The sequence below is a fragment of the Hylobates moloch genome, unplaced genomic scaffold, assembly GCF_009828535.3.
Source record: "Hylobates moloch isolate HMO894 unplaced genomic scaffold, HMol_V3 SCAFFOLD_15, whole genome shotgun sequence".
NCBI lineage: Eukaryota > Metazoa > Chordata > Mammalia > Primates > Hylobatidae > Hylobates > Hylobates moloch.
This window is the reverse complement of record NW_026652290.1, coordinates 96413649-96430964: the sequence shown is the minus strand read 5'-3', so window position 1 is coordinate 96430964 and position 17316 is coordinate 96413649. Positions and strand designations below refer to the sequence as shown.

The 17316-nt window shown below is 49.4% G+C and overlaps 1 protein-coding gene across 4 annotated transcripts in view; it reads left to right on the top strand.

Moving 5' to 3' along the window:
• The first annotated feature begins 6597 nt into the window (after positions 1 to 6597).
• ZNF555 (zinc finger protein 555) overlaps positions 6598 to 17316 on the top strand; it is a 40950-nt gene continuing 30231 nt past the window's right edge. For 2 of the 4 annotated variants that reach the window (XM_032176821.2, XM_032176820.2), the window contains exons 1-2: positions 6598 to 6698; positions 16839 to 16965. In XM_032176821.2, coding sequence (XP_032032712.1) covers positions 6696 to 6698; positions 16839 to 16965 — 130 coding nt within the window. In that variant the 5' untranslated portion in view covers positions 6598 to 6695. The remainder of the gene's footprint in view (positions 6699 to 16838; positions 16966 to 17316) is intronic. The other 2 variants (XM_058428886.1, XM_058428887.1) reach the window with 1 other exon arrangement.

Sequence of the window (17316 nt, the reverse complement as noted above, 5' to 3'; positions counted from 1 at the left end):
CCCTGGTGTGATGGATAATTTGAAAAGAAGTGGGTTTATGTCACCTTCTCACCTTCTTGTAAGAAAGCTCTGAGAATGGGCATTTTTGCATTTTGTTACTGTTGTTGTTGAGATGGAGTCTGCCATTCAGGCTGGAGTGCAGTGGCATGATCATACCTCACTGCAGCTTCAACTTCCTGGGCTCAAGTAATCCTCCCACCCCAGCCTCCCAGGTAACTAGGACTATAGGTGTGCAACACCATGCCCAGCAAATTTTTAAATTCATTATAGAGTTGGGAGGTAGGGTGCGGTGGCTCACGCCTGTAATCCCAACACTTTAGGAGGCCGAGGCAGTGAAACCCCATCTCTAGTAAAAATACAAAAAAGTAGCCGGGCATGGTGGTGAGCACCTGTAGTCCCAACTACTCAGGAGGTTGAGGCAGGAGAGTGGCGTGAACCCGGGAGGCGGAGCTTGCAGCGAGCCGAGATTGCACCACTGCACTCCGGCATGGGCGACAGAGCAAGACTCCATCTCAAAAAAAAAAAAAATTATTATAGAGTTGGGGTCTTGCTACATTGCCAAGACTGGTCTTGAACTCCTGGGGTCAAACATCCTCTTGTCTTGGCCTCCTAAAGTGTTGGGATTAGAAGCATGAGCCGCTGTGCCCAGCCTGACGGGGCCTTTTAGTGGGAGGAGTTGCCATTACACTATGTCCAGTAAGCTCCAGACTTTGGAAAAGATTGGTGGACGGGAATGCTATCATGGATGGGATCTTGCCAAGAACCATCACATGTTAATTTAGTTGCTTAAACAAAAGGTGTTCTGTTTTTTTAACTACTTCTGTGTCTTTACTTTTTATTTCATTGTTTGTTGTTTTTATTTCAATATTCTTTTCTGGGTTTATTTGAGACAAGTTTTCACTCTGTTGCTGAGGCTGAAGTGCAGTGGCATGATCATAGCTCTCTGTAGCCAGCCTTCATCTCCTGGACTCAAGCAATCCTCCCACCTCAGCCTCTCCGGTAGCTGGGACTACACATGTGCACCGCTACCACACCCAGCTAAATTTTTTTTTTGTATTTTTGCAGTGATGGGCTTTCACCAGGTTGCCCAGGCTGGTCTCAAACTCCTGAGCTCAAGCAGTCCACCCGCCTTGGCCTCCCAAAGTACTGGTATTACAGGTGTGAGCCACCGTGCTGGGATTACGGGTGTGAGCCACTGCACCTGGCCTTTATTTTAGCATTCTGTTCAGTGTTTCACATTGGCCACTTAGCTAGATCCGTTTGTCTTCTGCACTACTGTGCCGATCCAGAGTATATGCTAAGACAAAGTGCTTTGGAGGTAAAGTTTAAAAAATACAAAGGCTTCAAAATAGTACTAGTAATTTGATCCATTCACAAAAGGACAAAGGCTAGACAGACGTGAAGAAATGAATCATTTTACGTGATGATTGGGGTGTTCCTATTATGTGTGATTGTGTGTCTTTTGCCATTTCATTTTGTATTGCTATAATCATTCTGACAATGAATACAAATCAAATAGCACTCAAAATCGTGACGGATACGGAACCTCATTGATGAGTCAGGATAGACTGTGGGTACCTAGATGGTAGAGACACAGTATAGTAGACTTTGGGACACAGAGGGTGGAATGACCTTTGGTGGCCCAGGAAAAGTCCCGCCTGTGAGATGTCCCTAGCAAAATTGAGACCAGGAGTGCCGATGTGCATTATCATCATGAACATGTATTGGATGCTTACTGTATACCAAGCACCAGCCAAGTACTTCCATGTTGTTCTTCATTTAGCCCTCACGAGCCCATGAGATAATCACTATTCACATTCCATTTTACAGAAGACAAAACAAATAATTTGCTCAAGGTCACACAATTAGAAAGTTGTGGAATCTGGGCTGGGCGCGGTGGCTCACACCTGTGATCCCAGCACTTTGAGAGGCTGAGGTGGGTGGATCATGAGGTCAGGAGTTTGAGACCAGCCTGGCCAACATGGTGAAGCCCCATCTCTACCAAAAAATACAAAAATTAGGGAGGCTGAGATGGGCGGATCACCTGAGGTCAGGAGTTCGAGACCAGCCTGACCAACATGGAGAAACCCCATCTCTACTAAAAGTACAAAATTAGCCGGGCATGGTGGTGCATGCCTGTAATCCCAGCAACTCGGGAGGCTGAGGCAGGAGGATCGCTTGAACCCGGGAGGTGGAGGTTGCTGTGAGCCGGGACAGCACCATTACACTCCAGCTCTGGGCAACAAGAGTGAAACTCTGTCTCAAAAAAAAAAAAAAAAAAAAAAAAAAAAAAAAAAAAAAATCTGGGCGTGGTGGTGCACACCTCTAGGCCCAGCTGTTCAGGAGGCTGTGGCATGAGAATAGCTGAGGTTGCAGTGAGCCGAGATGGTGCCATTGCACTCTAGCCTGGGTGACAGTGAGACTCCGTCTCAAAAAAAAAAAAAAAGTAATGGACTCTGGATTTGACCTTGAGCACCCTGTACAAAGCCAACACCTCATTTGCCAGGCCAGGAACTGTTTTCCAAATGTTCTCTTGGAAAGCTGGGTGTAGTGGCTCACAACTGTAATCCCAGTATTTTGGGAGCCTGAGGTGGGAGGATCACTTGAGCCCAGGTGTTCAAAACCAGCCTGGGCAACCTAGACCCTGTCTCTGCAAAAAATACAAACATTAGCCAGGCATGGTGGCTCACGCCTGTAGTCCCAGCTACTCTGGGGGTTGAGGTGGAAGGACCGCTTGAGCCCAGGAGGCTGAGGCTGCAGTGAGCTGTGAGCACACCACTGTACTGCAGCCTGAGTGACAGAGCAAGACCCTGTCTCAAAAAAATGTTACAAATTTTCTCTTAGGAGTCAGCTAACTTTCCTGTGAATCTTCCCTTTTTCCTTGAGCTAATGAGGGAGGTTGCCCATCAGATCTCCTTTCGCCCAAATGGAACACGTTGCTTTTCCTTAGAGACCCTTGATCCGTGGTCAGTCTAGACCCTATTGGGTTGATGAGTAAGTTTCTTTAGGAGCTCTGTGAACAACTTTGAACTGGATGCAAAGTGTGTGCTGGTGCATTGATGTGTTTTTTTGGGGAAAGCATCTATAGCTTTCAGCATATTCTTGAGAAGGGTTTGACTTAGAAGTCTCCTGACTGTACTGTTTTCAGTCTTGTTATCTCCCTCCAGCAATTATATTTTATTTTTTGAGATGGAGTCTCACTGTGTTGCCCAGGCTGGAGTGCAACGGTGAGATTTCGGCGCACTGCAACCTCTGCCTCTGTGTTCAAGCGATTCTCCTGCCTCAGCTCCCAAGCAGCTGGGACTACAGGCATGCACCACCAGGCCCGGCTAATTTTTTTTGTATTTTTATTAGAGATGGGGGTTTCACCATGTTGGCCAGGCTGGTCTCGAACTCCTCACCTCAAGTTATCCACCCACCTCAGCCTCCCAAAATGCTGGGATTAGAGGCGTGAGCCACGGAGCCCCGGCACACTAATTTATTTTTAACTGGAAGCTGCTTTCCTATGTCAATCCTCTAAACATTGATTTTTATAAAAGTGTGTAAAACCTTCCTAGGAAAGATAAAAATGAATTTAAAAAATTGTTTCTAAATGAAATGTCAGTATCAGAGTTTGAACAACCACTTAAGCTATGGGGTTTTCCGAAATGAATAACCATTAACTGTGTTTGGTTTTCAGCCCATCTATTAAGTGTATTCAGTGTTTTCAGGCCTATCACAATCGTTTTTCCGTTTCTAAAAAAAAATTAAGGCTGGGTGTGGTGGCTCACACCTGTAATCCAAGCACTTTGCAAGTCCGCGGTGGGTGGATCACCTGAGGTCAGGAGTTTGAGACCAGCCCGGCCAACATGGTGAAACCCCATCTCTACTAAAAAAATAAAAATTAGTGGCCGGGCTCGGTGGCTCACGCCTGTAATCCCAGCACTTTGGGAGGCCGAGGCGGGCGGATCACGAGGTCAGGAGATTGAGACCATCCTGGCTAACACGGTGAAACCCCGTCTCTACTAAAAAATACAAAAAAATTAGCCGGGCGAGGTGGCAGGCGCCTGTAGTCCCAGCTATGCGGGAGGCTGAGGCAGGAGAATGGCGTGAACCCCGGGAGGCGGAGCCTGCAGTGAGCTGAGATCGTGCCACTGCACTCCAGCCTGGGTGAAAGAGCGAGACTCCGTCTCAAAAAAATAAGTAAATAAATAAATAAATAAAAATAAATTAGTAGGCTGGGCATGGTGGCTGACACCTGTAATCCCAGCACTTTGGGAGGCCGAGGCGGGCGGATCACATGAGATTGGGAGTTCGAGACCAGCCCGACCAACACAGACAAACCCCGTCTCTACTAAAAATACAAAATTAGCCAGGCGTGATGGCAGGTGCCTGTAGTCCCAGCTACTCGGGAAGCTCAACCAGGAGAATCGCTTGAACCTGGGAGGCAGAGGTTGCGGGTGAGCCGAGATCTCGCCATTGCACTCCAGCATGGGCAACAAGAGCGAAACTGCATCTCAAAAAAAAAAAAAAAAAAAATTAGCTGGCTGTGGCGGGGCAGGTCTGTAGTCCCACCTACTCGGAAGGCTGTGAGGCAAGATAATCACTTGAACCTGGGAGGTGGAGTTTGCAGTGAGTCGGGATCCTGCCATTGCACTCCAGCCTGGGTGACAGAGCAAGACTGAAAAAACCAAAAATTAAAAAAAAAAACAGTTCCCTCCTAAGGTTCAATCCAATTCATTTAAACTTTTGCGTGTTTTTCTTATGTCAGTTAAAATAGGGATTCAATATCCTTAGAAATATAGCCTTTTCTGTTTTAAATATAACATCTAAAAATTGTAGTAAAATACAAATAACAAAAATTTACCATGTTCATCGTTTTTAAGTCAAGTTCAGTGGTGTTAGATACATTCCTATTATTGTGCAATATCATAGACTTCTTTTTTTTTGAGACAGAGTCTTGCTGTGTCCCCCAGGCTGGAGTGCAGTGGAATGATCTCGACTCACTGCTGCAACCTCTGCCTCCCTGGGTTCGAGCGATTCTTTTTGTTGTTGTTGTCGTTTTTTTTGTTGTTTGTTTTTTTTGAGACGGAGTTTTGCTCTGTCACCCAGGCTGGAGTGGTGGAGTGCAGTGGCACGATCTCGGCTCTCTGCAACCTCCGCCTCCCGGGTTCACTCCATTCTCCCGCCTCAGCCTCCTGAGTAGCTGGGACTACAGGCGCCCGCCACCATGCCCGGCTAATTTTTTTTTGTATTTTTTAGTAAAGACGAGGTTTCACCGTGTTAGCCAGGATGGTCTCGATCTCCTGACCTCGTGACCCACCCACCTCGGCCTCCCAAAATGCTGGGATTACAGGCGTGAGCCACCGTGCCCGGCCTCAAGCGATTCTCTTGCCTCAGCCTCCCTAGCTGGGATTACAGGTGCGCGCCACCACACCCGGCTAATTTTGTATTTTTAGTAGAGACAGGGTTTTGCCATGTTGGGCAGGCTGGTCTCGAACTCCTGACCTCAGGTGATCTGCCCACCTCGGCCTCCCAAAGTGCTGGGATTACAGGCGTGAGCCACCACGCCCGGCCAGCTTTTCAATCTTCCAAATTGTTTGGGGATGTACATAAAAAAATGATCTGAAAAAATTTTCCTTACAGTTTAAAATATGAACTTGAGTTTTTTTGTTTTTTAATATGGAGTCTCACTCTGTCGCCCAGGCTAGACTGCAGTGGGGCGATCTCGGGTCATTACAACCTCCACCTCTCGGGTTCAACCAATTCTCCTGCCCCAGCATCCCCAGTAGCTGAGATTACAGGCGCCCCGCACCACGCCGGGCTGATTTTTGTATTTTTAGTAGAGACAGGGTTTCACCATATTGGCCATGACGGTCTCAAAGTCCCGAACTCAGATGATCCGTCCACCTCGGTCTCCCAAAGTGCTGGGATTACAGGCGTGAGCCACCGCGCCCGGCCAAGTCTGAGGGTTTTAATGAACATCTTATATATTCTGGTTGATTTGAGCAAAGCTCCTGCCCACTGCCAGGCTTCGGGTTCGGCCTCCCCCAAGCCGGATCTCCGGATCCGCAGCGCGATGATGTCACGTCTGCAGGCCCCGCCCCCACGTAGGTCTTGGCCCTACGAACCCGGCGCCCAGCCCCCGCTGGCCCTGCCAGGCCCAGGCCGCCCGCTGGCCTCCACCTCCTGTCCGGACAAGGGGTCGCCTCGTGGGGAAACTAGTGTGGAGTTCCCACGCCCGTCCCGGGGGAGGACGCGGGCGGGGCGCCCGAGCTGCGGGGAGAGGGCGATTCCGCCCCAGGCTGAAACCAGTTCGCCCAGAAGCCAGTGTCCCCACAGGGCGGGACAGCCACGCGTGTTCGCGTCGCTCCCGTCACTCAGGCGGCAGGGGGTGGGCCCTAGGGAACTATCCAATCAGGACGGGCGGGGGCGGGGCCGAGAAAAGCATCCAATCAGGGACGCCCAATCGGAATCCGCGGAACTGCCCGATTTACAGCGCCAGGGGACGGACCGGGAAATTCTCCAATCAGAGTCGCCGACGTTGGCAGCACTGTCCAATCAGAAGCGCAGCTTCCCGAGCTCTGTCCAATCAGGCCCCTGGGACGGGACGTCTCTGTCCTAGCCGTGAGTGCCCCGCCTGCCTCTAGCGGTCCCTGGCGATCCGGTTCCTGTCGCGCTCACCTGCGCCGGTAGCGGAGAAATCGCCCCGGGACATGGTGAGTGTGGCGCAGGAGAGGATCCCGGTGCGGGGCGGCAGGAATCGGCGACCGCCCGAGACTGCGGTTGGGGGGAGCTGAGGGACGCTGGGGTCGGCCCGGGCGAGGGCGGAGCAGGACGGGAGCCTGGGCCCCGGGGGTCCCGCCCGGCCCCGCCTCCTGCGCTGAGGCCGCAGCTAGGGCGCTCCGAGCTCCGGGTCCCCGCCCACCTCTGGCCCCAAGGCTGCAAAGCGGGGAGCGGCGCCGGGAGCCCGACTCCGTCCCCGTCGTCCCGTGGCCCCGAGTCCCTGCGCTCCCGACCCCCCACGCCCCGCCCGGGGCCGCGACGCCTCTGAGGTTTGGCTGCGGCTTCGGGACCCCCGGGCCGCGGGAGGCAGAGTCGCCCGAGACCCCGCGGTGCGGTCCAGGCTGCCCCGGGACCCGCCCTGGGGCCGACGCCGCGGTGCCTCCTAGGGTGCGGGTCCCTGGTGGGTGCCGCCTCCGTCCGCGCTCCCGCGATTCAGCTCCTTGGAGGCCCCGCGCCCCCGGCCGCGGTCTCTGGGGGACCCCGGGCTCCTCCTGGGACAGCCCGGGAGCGGTGGGGCCTCGGAGGGGGCAGATGGGGGGCGTCTCTGACGCCGCCACCTGCAAAGGCAGCCCCTGGGGGCGTGCGAGATTTCCTCCCCTGAGTCCTGGTTTTCCTTCTTGAGGACTTCTTGTCCCCTCTGACCCCAAGATGCCTGGGGTAGGTAAGGGGGAAAAAAACAAGGGTTCCTGGTCCCTGGGTTCTCACACACAAGGAAGAAATGTAACTGAAAAGACTAGAGAAACAAGAGCGAGCGAGGACCCCAAAAGCAAACGCTCGCAGACCCACAGTGGGGACGCCCGGGAGGCTGGTGTATTAATGTCCTCGGACTGTTGTAGCAACTGACTGCAAACGAGGGGGCTAAAACCACGGAAATATATTCTTTCACGGTTCCCTAGAAAGTGTGGATTTCAGGAACTTTCTCAGATCTGTTTTGAGTCCTAGCAATGGGATTCCTTGCTGAGGGAACACCTGAGTTGGGGGTGAGAGGGCGTCCCTCGTGGTAGCCTGGCCAGACTTGACCCCTCCCTGGGTTTGTCACTGTGAAAAAGATTTTCACTTTTTCGAGTCAGCGTTTTTTAGTAAGTGAAACGTACATTTAATTAGTAGAAGTTGGAAGGTAAAATATTTCCAGACTGGGCGCGGTGGCTCACGCCTGTAATCCCAGCACTTTGGGAGGCCGAGGTGAGCAGATTACTTGAGGTCAGGAGTTGGGGACCGGCCTGTCCAACATGGAGAAACCCCATCTCTACTAGAAATACAAAAATCAGGCCAGGCGCGGTGGCGGGTGCCTGTAGTCCCAGCTACTCGGGAGGCCGAGGTAGGAAAATCACTTGAACGTGGAAGGCGGAGGTGGCGGTGAGCTGAGAACGCGCCATTGCACTCCAGCCTGGGTTTTCCAACGGGGTGAATTTCAGGAAAAAAATTAAAGTCTTTGTCTTACATTCCATTTGTTAAACATTCCCTGGAGTGTGTGTAGTTTCTCAGATGTGTTATTTTCTTTTTTCTTTTACTACTACTATTTTTTTGAGAGCTCTGTTGCCCATGCTGGAGTGCAGCGGTGCGATCACAGCTCACTGCAGCCTCCACCTCCTGGGCTCAAGCGATCTTCCTGTCTCAGCCCCCTGAACACAGGGACTCCAGGTGTGTGCCACCATGCCTGGCTAAGTTTTTGTATTTTTTTGTTTTTAGGGATGGCGTCTCACTTTCTTACCTAGGCTGGTATCGAACTCCTGAGCTCAGGTGATTCTCCTGCCTCGACCAGCCTTGTTCTTTTCTTTTGAATGACAATAAATAGGATTCCAGACTTCAAAATGTTACTGGGGAGAAGTCTCAGAGAAATAGAGAAAAATCTCCTTTCCACCACAGGTGCAGAAAAATGAATACATTGCCACGAAACATGTTGCAGATAAATTATAAAAATTTACCAAAATATGTTATTCTCCTTGACACGGTAGAGAATTTTTGACAGTGGATGATTCTGTTCTGCTTCCAATACTGCAGTACCCATTCCTTAATTCTGTAATACATTTTTTGTTGTTCCTGAAATAGGTAGAATACAAGATAGTTTTCTTGTTTAGATGACAATTTGTCCCAGCTCCATATATTAAAGCGTTCATCATCTGCAGTGCCGTCCCTGGCAGTGATCAGATTTCCCCAAACACAGGGGCTGCCTCAGGGCTGTGTTCCTTTGTTTGTTTTGTTTTGTTTCGTTTTGTTTCGCGACAGGGTCTCGCTGTATTGCCCAGGCTGGAATGCAGTGGTGCTGTCTCGGCTCACTGCAATCTGTGCCTACTGGGTTCAAGCAATTCTGCTGCCTCAGCCTGTCAGGTAGCTGGGACTACAGGCACCTGCCACCACACCTGCCTAATCTATCTTTTCTTTTCTTTCTCTCTCTTTCTTTCCTTTCTCTCTCTCTCTCTCTTTTTTTTAAGAGGAATTTTCGCCCAGCCTGGAGTACAATGGCAGGAACTTGGCTCACTGCAACCTCTATCTCCCGGGTTCAAGCAATTCTCCTGCCTCAGCCTCCTGAGTAGCTGGGATTACAGGTGCCCGCCACCACGCCTGGCTAATTTTTGTATTTTTAGTAGAAACGGGGTTTCACCATGTTGGCCAGGCTGGTCTCGAACTCCTGACCTCAGTTGATCTGCCCGCCTCAGCTTCCCAAAGTGCTGGGATTATAGGCGGGAGCCACTGCACCTGGCCATTTTTATGTATTTCTAGCATATACAGGGTTTTGCCATGTTGGCCAGGCTGGTCTCGAACTCCTGACCTCAGGTGGCCCGCCCGCCTCAGCCTCCCAGAGTGCTGGGATTATAGGTGTGAACCACCATGCCCCCAACCGGGGTGTTTTAAAATTGGCGGCTGGTCACAGAGGTACCCTGTGCCTGGCTGTGCCAAGATTTCAGACACCCAGGAGGAAAGCACATCTTTAGGGTAAACACATTGTTGCATAAACAGTTTCAGCACAGAAAGCAACTCCTCTATTGGGATGAGAACCCTCCCCAAACCCAGGCTCACTTATGCCAGCCAAGGGCCAACTTTGCAGGCAGGACTTTCTAAGGTCAGGGGCCCTCAGGCCTTTGGGTTGGCTCTTCCTGCAGTGCCCTCCCCCCAGGCCACTGGACAGGTGTCTTTAGCACAGAATTACTATGGGAGGCCCCTATGAAGTAGGATGAGACCACACTGCAGTAATGATTTCACTTGTGCTGTTTAGGGCTCCTGGACTTCACCAGTTAAGGTAAATTCCATTGGCTGCAATGGAATTATTATTTTTTAAATTTCCATTTTTATTTCAGATTCATGGGGCACATGTGTAGGTTACAAGGGAATATTGCATGATGCTGAGATTTGGGCTTCCATTGAGCTTGTCACCCAGATAGTGGACATGGTAGCCGTGAGGAAGTTTGTCAGCCCTTTCTCGCTCTGTCCCTCCATTTGGAATCCCCAGCATCTATTGTTTCCAGTTTTATGTCCATGTGTACCCAAGATTTACTTCCCACTTCTAAGTAAGAACATGCCATGTTTGGTTTTCTGTTTCTGCATTAGTTTGCTGAGGATAATGGCCTCCAGCTGCATCCATGTTGCTGCCAAGGACATGATTTCCTTCTTTTTTATGGCTGTGTAGTATTCCATGGTGTAGGTGGACCACATTTTCTTTAGTCCACTGTCGGTGGTCACCTAGGTTGATTCCATTCTTTGCTATTGTGAATGCTGCTGCAGTGACCACACAAGTGGTGTGTTTTTGGTAGAATGATTTCTTTTCCTTTGAGTAGGTGCCCAGTGGTGGGATTGCTGGGTTGAATGGTGGTTCTGTTTTTAGTTCTTTGAGAAATCTCCATACTGTTTTTCATAGAGGTTGTACTAATTTACATTCCCTTCAACCATGTATAAGCATTCCCTTTAACAGCCCTGCCAACATCTGTTATTTTTTAACTTTTTAATAACAGCCATTCTGACTGGTGTGAGATGGTATCTTTTTTTTTTTTTTTTTTTTTTTTTTTTTGAGAAGGAGTCTCGCTCTTTCACCCAGGCTGGAGTGCAGTGGCACGATCTCGGCTCACTGCAGGCTCTGCCCCCTGGGGTTCACGCCATTCTCCTGCCTCAGCCTCCCACGTAGCTGGGACTACAGGCGCCCGCCACCTCGCCTGGCTAACACGGTGAAACCCCGTCTCTACTAAAAATACAAAAAAAAAAAAAAAAATTAGCCAGGCTCGATCTCCTGACCTCGTGATCCACCCGCCTCGGCCTCCCAAAGTGCTGGGATTACAGGTGTGAGCCACCGCACCCAGCCGAGATGGTATCTTATTGTGCTTTTTATTTGCATTTCTCTGATGATTAGTGGTGTTGAGCATTTTTTCATATGCTTGGACCACAAAGGTCTTAGAAAGCCAGGTGGCTTATTAAGTTTCTGTATTATTCTCTTCCTGCCCCCGTTACTATTTTTTACTGGAGAGAGGCACCAATTCCTGCACAGCATAACTCTGGCCAGTAAGTCAAACTTAGACCTGGGTGTCTTCCAGGGACAAGGCAGTGCCCTGAGTGCCAGGGTAAGTACAAAATAAGTCCAACCCCCGAGGGGACAGCTAGTCAGTCCCCTTGGAAACACATTATTTGCAATGGTCGGGACACCCCAAGCAGGACTTAACATGGTCAGGCTGGCCGGGCGTGGTGGCTCACGCTTGTAATCCCAGCACTTTGGGACGCCGAGGCAGGCGGGTCACGAGGTCAGGAGATGGAGACCATCCTGGCTAACACAGTGAAACCCCGTCTCTACTAAAAAAACAAAAAATTAGCCGGGCGTGGTGGCGGGCGCCTGTAGTCCCAGCTACTAGGGAGGCTGAGGCAGGAGAATGGCATGAACCCAGGAGGTGGAGGTTGCGGTGAGCTGAGATTGCGCCACTGCATTCCAGCCTGGGCGACAGAGAAAGACTCCGTCTCAAAAAAAACAAAAAAAAACATTGGTCAGGCAGTTGGGTTAGCAGGGCCCCCACTGTGACCTCCCACTGTGGGCCTCCTGTCCTAGGGTTCTCAGTGTAGACTGATTAATTCAGTTTAGTCCTCAGTTTCAGAGGCTCTGCCCGAGGCATCATTTTCAAGCAGTTTTGCATGTCTGTGATGCGGTTCATTGACCTCTCCAGTGTGGACGACACCTGGAGGTGTCCTTTGTGGAAAGTTCAGGAACTGGGGCCACTTGCTGCTGTCTCAGCGTTGTCGGGTGTGATCGGAGGCTTCGCAGCCAACCTGAATTCAGAGCACTCACAGCTGCATGTGACACTTCCTTCAGGAAGAGGGGAGCGTTTCAGTCTCAGCTCTGAAAAGGGCAGCTTGATTTCAGACAGTTCCATCCAAGGTCAAGCCAGTCCTTCACTGTGGGCAACGGTGAGTGAGCCACAGGGACCAGCCAGCACCCCTGATGTTCTTCATAGTTCAGGGCCTTACCCGGGAGTGTCTAACTCTGCAGTGTTTCCTGAATTAGAGTCGTGTTCATTGAGCCTAGCCCTGCTGTCAGGTCAGCATAGTGAAGGCTGAGTTAGCAGTGGACATAGTGAGGATGAATTAGCAGTGGGCAGTGTTAGGTTTTAGCTTAGGGTCAAGTCCACGCAGTTGGGATCTGAGTTCAGAATTCTGTAAAACACTGAAGGCTTTTCTTCTGCAGCAGTAAAGCCTAGGTATTGCCGGGTTGGACAGCTGTGTTCCCAGATCAAGTTGCAAGCAAGAGTTACCTAAGCCCTTTTGGTTTCATGAATCTTAGAGTCCAAATTGACCCAGTTAAAAATATGCACATCTGGTTTGAAAACCATCAACTCTTGAGGTTGTCAGAAATAGATTTTCATAAGAGCGTATTAACAAACTAGAAACTACTACTTCAAATTCCAAAAGTATATCTCCACTTAGAGATTGCTTCTCTTTTCATTTGTTTCCCTTTTCCCTGAACCTCCAATAGGAAAAATGATAGTAAAAACCAGTTGTGGAGACCTAATCTTATTTCTAATACTTAGAGTTTAAATTCCAATCCATGCATCAGGGGCAAAGAGGAAGGAAGTTGTGTCTGTCACTTTAAAAAAAGCAAAACAAAACAAAAAACTGATTGAGATGATCCCTGTAGTGTTTTTAAAATGACAAAGATTTTTTTTACCATTTTCTCTCATTTTTATCACACATGCCGATGCGGTAGTATTCCTCGTCTCTTAGAGCTTCTGGTAGCCCCAGGTGTTCCTTTGCCTGTGGCACCATAATTCAGTCTCTCCGTCCATCTTCACGTGGCCACCTTCCATGTGTGCTTCTGTCTTCATGTGACATTTTCCTCTTATAAAGACACCAGTTGGGGGAGGGGGGAGGAATAGCATTTGGAGATATACCTAATGTTAAATAAGGAGTTACTGGGTGCAGCACACCAACATGGCACATGTATACATATGTAACTAACCTGCACGTTGTGCACATGTACCCTACAACTTAAAGTACAATAAAAAAAAATGGCTAAGATGGTAAATTGTATGTTATATGTGTTTACCACAGTTAAAATATTGGAGGAAAAAATCCTTGGAATATAGTAGATGCAGGTTCAAATCCTGCCTTCAGCATTTATTAGCTGAACTGATGCTAATGAAGTTCCTTAATCTGCAAAAAATAAAAATAAAAAAGTAAAGACACCAGTCATATTGAAGTAGGGCCCATTGGATTAGATGATGTCGTTTTACTTGATTACATCTGCAAGGACCCTATTTACAAATAAGGTTATAGTCACAGGTACCAGGAATTAGGACACGGACATATCTTCCTGGGGGACCACTTCACAACAAACCACTGCCAGTTCAGCATTTACAGGGCTAGCATTATGCTAGCAGGGAAGGCCGTGGCTGGTCAGGAGGTAAACCAGGGGGAAGCAGGGAACACTCCAGCCTTTTTTAAACCAGCAGCAGGTTTTAAAGCATGGAGTGTCCCCTGCTTCCCCAGGGTTTACCTAAAATTGTGCTCCAGGCTTGGGAATTAACTTTCTTTTCCCTCCCAATGCAACACAAACTTTTACCATTTTCCTCACCCAAAGCTTACCTTTCAGAACATGTGGCGCTTTCTCCTACCTGGAGGAGAGAACAAAAACCAAAGGCTGCTCTTTGTTTTCTTTCTTTTTCTTTTCTTTTTTTTTTTTTTTTTGAGCTGGAGTCTCACTCTGTCGCCCAGGCTGGAGGGCAGTGGCGCGATCTCAGCTCACTGGAAGCTCCGCCTCCCAAGTTCACGCCATTCTCCTGCCTCAGCCTCCCGAGTAGCTGGGACTACAGCCACCCACCACCACACCCGGCTAATTTTTTGTATTTTTAGTAGAGATGGGGTTTCACCGTGTTAGGCAGCATGGTCTCGATCTCCTGACCTTGTGATCCACCTGCCTCGGCCTCCCAAAGTGCTGGGATTACAGATGTGAGCCACCGTGCCTGGCCCACGCCCAGCTAATTTTTTCTATTTTTAGTAGAGACAGGGTTTCACTGTGTTAGCCAGGATGGTCTCAATCTCCTGACCTCGTGATCTGCCTGCCTCGGCCTCCCAAAGTGCTGGGATTACAGGCGTGAGCCACCGCGCCCGGCCACCCAGGATTTTTTTTAGATGAAGTCTTACTCTGTTCCCCAGGCTGTAGTGCAGTGGCACAATCTTGGCTCACTGCAACCTCCACCTCCCAGGTTGTTCAAGCTATTCTTGTGCCTCAGCCTCCCAAATAGCTGGGATTACAGGCACGTGCCACCACACCTGGCTAATTTTGTATTTTTAGTAGAGATGGGGTTTCACCATGTTGGCCAGGCTGGTCTCAAACTCTTGACCTCAAGTGATCCGCCTGCCTCAGCCTCCCAAAGTGCTAGGGTGACAGGTGGGAGATACTGCGTCTGGCCAGTGCCCAGGATTTTTATTGCTGGCTGATCACATAAGCATCCCCTGCCTGGTATGTACACAGATTCCATTTCCAGAAGGAAAGCAGCTGTTCAGCATTAACAGTGGTGTTTGCACCATGAGTAATCTGAATTAGGGTGGGGTGAACCTTCCCAAAACCCAAGTTCCCAGACACTAGCTAAGGGCAACATTGCCAGAAAGCCTTTCTAAGGGTAAAGTCTAAGACCCGCACGGTTAACTTCTTTCTGCATATGGGAACTTTATTATTAAAAAAACACTGCAAATACACTGCACTATGAGCACTTAAGGCTGACCCAGGGAGCTCATACCGTTCCCTGTGCCAGCACGACATTCCTGTGGATACTCTGCTGCTCTGTGAGTAGGGTGTTCTAGCATCAGAATTGCTGCGTGACAGTATTTTGTCTGTCTCCTGCTCATAGATGGCGAGTTGATCTTTTTCAGAAAGCAGGTTTGAAGGAACCCTGCATCTCGGGGGTTCCATGCACCTGTGCCCAATATGCAATATACAAATAATGAGAAATTGAGAGTGCCGCCTCTAGAGTGATATGTGAGGAATCACTTCCTCCTGGAATTTGAGACACAGACTTTTCTAGGAAGGCACTATTGAGTCCTTTATGTCTTTTATAACCATTGAAAATTCGTAGTTGGCTGGGCGCGGTGGCTCACGCTTGTAATCCCAGCACTTTGGGAGGCCGAGGCGGGCGGATCACGAGGTCAGGAGATCGAGACCACGATGAAACCCCGTCTCTACTAAAAATACAAAAAATTAGCCGGGCGTGGTGGCGGGTGCCTGTAGTCCCAGCTACTCGGAGAGGCTGAGGCAGGAGAATGGCGTGAACCCGGGAGGCAGAGCTTGCAGTGAGCCAAGATTGCGCCACTGCACTCCATCCTGGGCGACAGAGCAAGACTCCGTCTCAAAAAAAAAAAAAAAAAGAAAATTCATAGTCAAATAGTTTGGACTTCAGTTAACTCCTTTGCAAAGTGGGACTCTTAACTTTATCCTTAAGATTAGCAATAATACTTTTTTTTTTTTTTTTTTTGAGACTGAGTCCTGCTCTATCACCCAGGCTGCAGTGCAGTGGGATGATCTTGGCGCACTGCAACCTCTGCCTCCTGGGTTCAAGCAATTTTCGTGCCTCAGCCTCCCAAGTAGCTGGGACGACAGGCATGCACCACCATGCCCGGCTTTTTTTTTTTTTTTTTCCAATAGAGATGAGGTTTCACCATGTTGGCCAGGGTGGTTTTGAACTCCTGACCTCAAATGGTCTGCCTGCCAAGGCCTTCCAAAGTGCTGGGGTTAACAGGCATGAGCCACCACACTTGGCCCAGGAATATTTTCTTTTGGCTCTGGTGAAAAGAGCTGTTTTGGCATTGTGTGCACTCCACTCTGTGTGTACTTAGTGAGTGAGTGTGCCTGTGTGTATGAGAGAGAGAGACAGCATGTGAGAGAGAGAACCCAGAATTAATTGTTGGGCTTCCATTACTGAGGCTCGAAGTATAGGGAATGTGTGGAGGTCTACGTTCTCGTGTCTTTTTCCTCTTTCCTAAGGTCTAATTTCTCAGTAACTTCTAGTTTCCAAGTTAAAATCAATACTTCTCAAAAGAATGTTTTTATTCAGCCAGTTGGACCTGGAGTTCTTTAAGATGCTACGGCTACCTGGCCCTTGTTGCAACTTGGGTCCCCTCAGGCCCCTGGGCCTGATGTTTGGTGAAGGAAACAGAAGGGAATGTTCCCAGTCCTTCGGTGTTTTTATCCCCTAAAACTTCATTCAGTTTTGACCCTGTGCTTTGTGTAGTGCCGAAGGATGGTGTGTGCAGCAGGGGAGGAGCTGAAACGGTTTGTGTGACAAGGGACTGATGGTCTTAAAATACAAGTATTTGTTTCACTTATATAGGATTTGTTTGATATCTCCAATGTGGTCTGAATCCTTTTGATAGAGAATAATGTCTTCAGTTGGTCCCAGTAAAAGTATAGAGATAAATTCAGTGTGTTAATGGTCCTGTGAAATCTATGAGGACATGAGTGTAGACAGGAAGGAAGAGGTGTGACAACTGAGTCACAGGGTAGATGTCAGGGGACCACAGAATCTTGTTTGAACTACATACGAATTGACTACAATGCTCCTGGGCTCTCGGTCTCCACCATCCTCCCATAAATATGTTAAATGTTTTAGGACTCAGTGGTCTTTGAGGATGTGGCTGTGGACTTCACCCTGGAGGAGTGGGCTTTGCTGGATTCTGCTCAGAGGGACCTCTACAGAGATGTGATGCTGGAGACCTTTCAGAACCTGGCCTCAGTAGGTAAGGATGACATCATTCCTTCCTTCATGTAGTTATTTAGAGAACAGGTATTTCTTACACATCGGACCTGGTAAATAAACTGGTAAATAAGACAGACGGCCAGGCGCGGTGGCTCGCGCTTGTAATCCCAGCACTTTGGGAGGCCGAGGCAGGCAGATCACGAGGTCAGGAGATCGAGACCACAGTGAAACCCCATCTCTACTAAAAATACAAAAAATTAGCCGGGCGTGGTGGCGGGCACCTGTAGTCCCAGCTACTTGGGGAGGCTGAGGCAGGAGAATGGCGTGAACCCGGGAGGCGGAGCTTGCAGTGAGCCGAGATCGTGCCACTGCACTCCAGCCTGGGCGACAG